We start from the raw sequence: 959 nt of genomic DNA, 5'->3' as shown, positions 1-959 counted from the left end.
CTTCACGTCTTTTAATTCGTCCATCATGCCTTTATCTATCTGTCACAGAGAGTCAATTTCATTACTAAAGCTGCAATAGATTTATGATACAATGACTCAAAAACAAAAGATTACCTGAAGCCTCCCTGCAGCATCCATGATAAATACATAGACACTACTCTACTTTAGTTAGATCTGCAGGTTTTACATCAGTCCCTGCTGTATAAACCGCCACACCAACCTGAAACAAGGAGGGCATCAGGGAGTATTGATTTACAGAACCGATACCTATAGACACCCAATCAATGTAAAACGTTAATTAAGTAACTTTCTATAACATAATTGATCAGAGTAGAAGAACACAAACCTCCTTGACACTCAAAGCAGCACCACCTCTTGAATCACCATCTCGCTTTGTCAAAATGGCTCCTGTAATTTCTATCGCTACATTGATTGGTGCCACCAGAGCTGTACGAAGTACAGAAGCTCATCTTAGTATATGACTAATACAGGTCCAGTTCTGAAACTATTCAAGGATGTTTGGAATCTTCATGACAAATGTAGAATACAAACAGCGTACCTGCGGCTTCTAGTCCAGTCATGGCATCAACAACTAGTAACACTTCTGTGGGATTCAAAAGTTTCTTCACGTCTTTCATGCCTTTATCTATCTGTGACAAAGAGACAATTTCATGACTAAAGCTGCAATAGATTTATGATAATGATTGGTAATGTAAATAGTAGTACCTTTCCCAGCACAATTAGAATAGGAGGCCCCAAACACTTCATAAAGCTTAGAAACAGCCAAAAAGCAGTGTAGTATCTATATTTGAAAGAAAGGTCACTCTATTAACTATAACCAAGATTCAGCAAAACAAGGCGCATGGTTCAGCAGCACTCCGCTATGAGCATCAACGTTAGGCTACAGAGGGGTCCTTGACCTGTAAAAGAGATTACAAGATTCAGAAAACCAAAAACCT

General features: G+C 38.8%; 1 protein-coding gene across 3 annotated transcripts; it reads right to left on the bottom strand.

Moving 5' to 3' along the window:
• LOC104774453 (signal recognition particle 54 kDa protein, chloroplastic) lies at positions 1-918 on the bottom strand. 3 transcript variants are annotated; one of them, XM_010499054.1, is made up of 5 exons: positions 727-918; positions 560-650; positions 347-447; positions 115-220; positions 1-39 (listed from the first exon to the last, which is right to left on the bottom strand). In XM_010499054.1, the coding sequence occupies exons 1-4, from the start codon at positions 766-768 to the stop codon at positions 155-157; spliced, it is 300 nt and encodes a 99-aa protein (XP_010497356.1). In that variant the 5' UTR covers positions 769-918; the 3' UTR covers positions 1-39; positions 115-154. The 3 variants fall into 3 exon arrangements, with proteins under 3 accessions (XP_010497356.1, XP_010497357.1, XP_019098432.1); XM_010499055.1 differs by having other exon boundaries at positions 1-35; XM_019242887.1 differs by lacking the exon at positions 1-39 and having other exon boundaries at positions 168-267.
• Positions 919-959: the final 41 nt, after the last annotated feature.

Source organism: Camelina sativa, unplaced genomic scaffold (genome assembly GCF_000633955.1).
Source record: "Camelina sativa cultivar DH55 unplaced genomic scaffold, Cs unpScaffold02929, whole genome shotgun sequence".
NCBI lineage: Eukaryota > Viridiplantae > Streptophyta > Magnoliopsida > Brassicales > Brassicaceae > Camelina > Camelina sativa.
This window is presented reverse-complemented; position numbering and strand designations above follow the sequence as displayed.